At 41.5% G+C, this 4802-nt stretch overlaps 1 protein-coding gene across 2 annotated transcripts in view; it reads right to left on the minus strand.

The window, feature by feature from the left end:
• The window catches only part of EIF3J (eukaryotic translation initiation factor 3 subunit J), a 29049-nt gene that overhangs the window by 11824 nt on the left and 12423 nt on the right, over nt 1–4802 (minus strand). For both annotated transcript variants that reach the window (XM_017545816.2, XM_017545807.2), the window contains exons 3-4: nt 1483–1537; nt 888–979 (exon numbers count right to left, since the gene is read on the minus strand). In XM_017545816.2, coding sequence (XP_017401305.1) covers nt 888–979; nt 1483–1537 — 147 coding nt within the window. The remainder of the gene's footprint in view (nt 1–887; nt 980–1482; nt 1538–4802) is intronic.

Below are 4802 nucleotides of genomic sequence, written 5' to 3' on the forward strand. Positions count from 1 at the left end.
AAAAATTAGCAGGTGTGGTTTCGTGTGCCTGTAACTCCAACTTGGGAGGCTGAGGCATGAGAATTGCTTGAACTCTAGAGGTGGGGGTTGCAGTGAGCCAAAATCCCTCCACTTCAAGCCAGTCTGGGTTAAAAAGTGAGACTCCATATAAAAACAAAAAAGAGAAAATCCAGCAAATAAATTAATACTCTGATTTTGTGCCAAATAATAAAAAACAAGTACATTTATATAGTACATGAAAAAGAAATGAACAATTTTTACATTTTATTCAACAGATATACTGCAAATAAAAATTAATTGTGGCTAGGTACAGTGGCTCATGCCTGTAACCCCAGCACTTTGGGAGACCGCAGCAGGTAGATCACAAGGTCAGGAGATCAAGACCATCCTGGCCAACATGGTGAAACCCTATCTCTACTAAGATACAAAACATTGTCTGGCCATAGTAGCACACACCTGTAGTCCCAGCTACTCAGAGAAGGCTGAGGCAGGGGAATCACTTGAACCTGGGAGGCACAGATTGCACTGAGTAGAGATTGCACCACTGCACTCCAGCCTGGCGGAAGAGCAAGACTCCATCTTTTAAAAAAAAAAAAAAAATCCTGACTGGAATGAACAACCGGAACTGGCGAAAAAATCACTGACTAGAGTCACTGAACAATCATGACTGTTCCTGAATGTTTGTGAAAAAAAGGCAATTAAATAAAATTGGGTTCTGTTTTTGCAAAAACCACAAATCAATTTGTTTTGGATTTTCCCTATCTTATGGTATCCATTTACAGTTTTTACAGAGCCCTTCAAATTGCTAGGTAATATTTGCGGCCTATTAGAAACTATACCACTACCAATATGATAATTCTGTATTTTAGAAAATGAACAGTACTTACCCTCTTTTTAATTTCTTCTTGCCTTTTCTTCTGTTGCCGTTCTTTCTCTTTTATCTTCTCTGCTGTTTTTTTCTTTTCTGAAATTTTTACCTCTAAAAGTAAAAAAAGTTTTATTCACAGTTGTATTGAGTATTTTCCAGTTTATGGAAAGACAGACATGATACTTGTATACCACTAAGAGATCAAACCTTTCCTAGCTTCAAACAGTGGTTTTTCTCACAAATAATGGGAAACTTCTAGGACTCTTCCTTCTCCTCCCTAATCTGACCCCTAAGATCCAAATATCTCTCTTCATATTTTCCCACCGTCCTTTAGGCAAGGCTTATATCATTCAACTATAATTAATGCCAGAACCCCTCTACTTTTTCTTCCTAACAATATCCAGCACTCACACAGAAATAAATCTCATCTGATTATGTTTTGAGGGGATAGAAAAAAGGTGCAGGAAAAACAGAAAAAAGTGGGAATGGAAGGACACTTGGTTTCTAAATACCAAAATCTTCCATTTTTGTGAGCATTCTATCATTTGTCTTGATACAAGTCCCAAATGCTCAACAAGACATAAACCAAAAATGGAGGTACCCCAGTAGCTCACCTGGTTTTACTTCTGCTTCCTCTTTTTTTTCATCATCATCATCATCCCAGTTATCCTAAAGAAAAGGACTTCCATTAATAATTCTTGCATGTCTGCTTTTCCACATGAACCTTATCAACTTGACTAACTCCATAGAAATAAGTTTGTTGGTATCTTTTTGGTACTGCATTAAATTTATAAATTAATGTAGGGAGAAGTGACATTTTACAACACGGAGCTGACCTAACCAAGAATAAAAGCTGTCTCTTCATTTGTTCAAGTACATGTTTGTATTTTTCAGAAGTATTTTAAGGTGGTTTCCCTATTAGAGGCTCTCTTCATGTCTCTTTAAAAACCTATTTACAAGACCCCATCTCTACAAAAAAAAAAATTAAAAAATTAGCTGAGTGTGGTAGTATGTGCCTGTGGTCTCAGCTGCTTGAGAGGCTGAGGTGGGAAGATCACTTGAGCCCAGAAGGTTAAGGCTGCAGTGAGCTATGACAGTGCCACTACACTCTAGCCTGGGCAACTTACTAACATAAAGACCCTGTCTCAAAACAAATAAAATGACTATTGGCTTTTTTATATGTTAATATCCTGCTACCTTACTGAATTCATTTATCACTTCAATTAAATTTATCATTGCTTCTCTAGGGTTTTCCAGGTATGCTACTGTATCTACAAACAAAAGACAGCTTTACTTCTTTACCAATCCTTAGGCCCCCACAACTGATTTATCTAATTGGACCAGCTAAACCTCTAGTACAATGCTGAATAGCAGCAGAGGTAATGGGCATCCTTGCTTTCTTGATGGAAATGCCTCTAGTGTTTCCCCATGAAGTGCTATGCACCCTGCCAAATTTATGCAGTAAAATTTACCACTTTTCTCTCTCTCTTTCTACACACACACACACACACACACACACACACACAATTTTTTTTTTTGAGACGGAGTTTAACTCTTGTTGCCCAGGTTGGAGTGCAATGGCACCATTTCAGCTCACTGCAACCTCCACCGCCTGGATTCAAACCATGCTCCTGCCTCAGCCTCCCAAGTAGCTGGGATTACAGGCATGTGCCACCACACCTGGCTAATTTTTGTATTTTTAGTAGAATGGAGGTTTCACCATGTTGGTCAGGCTGGTCTCGAACTCCTGACCTCTGGTGATCCACCTGCCATGGCCTTCCGAAGTGCTGGGATTACAAGCGTGAACCACCTCGCCTGGCCCCAGACTTTTCTTTCGTTGCCTCTGGATTTCAAGTCAATTAGAAAGTCTTTTCTCGGCCGGGCGCGGTGGCTCAAGCCTGTAATCCCAGCACTTTGGGAGGCCGAGGCGGGTGGATCATGAGGTCAAAAGATCGAGACCGTCCTGGTCAGCACGGTGAAACCCCGTCTCTACTAAAACTACAAAAAAGAAAATCAGCTGGGCATGGTGGCGCGTGCCTGTAATCCCAGCTACTCAGGAGGCTGAGGCAGGAGAATTGCCTGAACCCAGGAGGCGGAGGTTGCAGTAAGCGGAGATCGTGCCATTGCACTCCAGTCTGGGCAACAACAGCGAAACTCCGTCTCAAAAAAACAAACCCCTTTGATAAGTGATGATGTTTTCTCTGGGCTATGGTTTGAATGTGTCCTCCAAAGTTCATGTGATGAAAACTGAATGTCCAATCCAACAGTGTTGAGAGGTAGGGCCTTTCAATAATGATTACAGGCAAAGGCCTCATGAATAGATCATTAATACTTTTGTCTTAGGAGTACATACCAAATAAAATGATGAGTTCTGACACCTCCCACAATCCTTTGTGCTCTTTTGCCTTACTGCCACAGGATAATACCGCAAGAAGGTGCTCACAAGGTGCCAGCACCTTAATATTGGACTTTCCAGCCTCCAGAACCATGAGAAATAAATCTGTTGTTTATAAAATACCCAATCTTGTATTCTGCTATAGCAGCACAAAAACATTTTAAGATACCTGTGATTTTTTTTTTTTTGAGACGGAGTTTCGCTCTTGTCACCCAGACTAGAGTGCAATGGCGTGATCTTGGCTCACTGCAACCTCTGCCCCCTGGATTCAAGTGATTCTCCAGCCTCAGCCTCCTGAGTTGCTGGGATTACAGACATCCACCACTATGCCTGGCTAATTTTTGTATTTTTAGTAGAGACAGGGTTTTGCCATGTTGGCCAGGCTGGTCTCAAACTCCTGACCTCAGGTGATCCACTTGCATTGGCCTCCCAAAGTAGCAAGAGGCCCTGACTCTACTAAAGAAGCAAAGGCTGACTAATATGACATAGGCCATCATCCCTGGCCCATACTGTTTTAATTATAGAAGCTTTATAGTATGCTTTAATGTTAAGTAGGGTTAGTCCTCCCTTGTAGGTTTTCAGATTTTTTTTAATGTTTTCTTGGCCTTTCTCCCATGTTTGTTTTTTCATATGAACCTTCATACCAACTTTTCTAACTTCTTAAGAAAGCCTCTCCATTAGCAATTAAGACAACCAAGCAGAAGTTAATAGCCTCTTTTAAAGTGATTGTTATTTTATTAATAAAAAATTGAGAGAACTTAATAGTTCTTACTTTCCCCCAGAATGTAAAAAAAATGTATACTCTGGCCAATAGCTCATTTATTTCAAGGAATATTCCATCCAACACAAACCTGGTTAATTAGGTCCATATAGTTTTTTTAATTTTTTTTTTTTTTGAGACAGAGCCTCACTCTTGTTGCCCAGGCTGGACTGCAATGGCACGATCTCAGCTCACTGCAACCTCCACCCTCCTGGATTCAAACGATTTTCCTCCCTCAGCCTCCCGGGCAGCTGGGATTACAGGCATGCACCACCATGCCCAGCTAATTTTCTTTGTATTTTTAGTAGAGACAGGGTTTCACCATGTTGGCAACACTGGTCTTAAACTTCCAACCTCAGGTGATTCGCCTGACTCGGCCTCCCAAAGTGCTGGGATTACAGGCGTGCGATACCACGCCCGGACAGGTCTATATAATTTTTAAGCCCACTAATAAAAAAGAGTAAAGGCCAGGAGCAGTGGCTCACACGTGTAATCCCAGCACTTCGGGAGGCTGAGGCAGGCAGATCACCTGAGGTCAGCTGTTCAAGACCAGCCTGACCAACATGGAGAAACTCCGTCTCTACTAAAAATGCAAAATTAGCTGGGCGAGGTAGAATGCTCCTGTAATCCCAGCTACGCGGGAGGCTGAGGCAGGAGAATCAATTGAACCGGAGAGGCGGGAAGTTGTGGTGAGCCAAGATTGCACCACTGCACTGCAGCCTGGGCAACAAGAGCGAAACTACTCCGTATTAAAAAAAAAAAAAAAAAAAAAAAAAAAA

Source organism: Cebus imitator, unplaced genomic scaffold (assembly GCF_001604975.1).
Source record: "Cebus imitator isolate Cc_AM_T3 unplaced genomic scaffold, Cebus_imitator-1.0 Scaffold9, whole genome shotgun sequence".
Classification (NCBI taxonomy): domain Eukaryota; kingdom Metazoa; phylum Chordata; class Mammalia; order Primates; family Cebidae; genus Cebus; species Cebus imitator.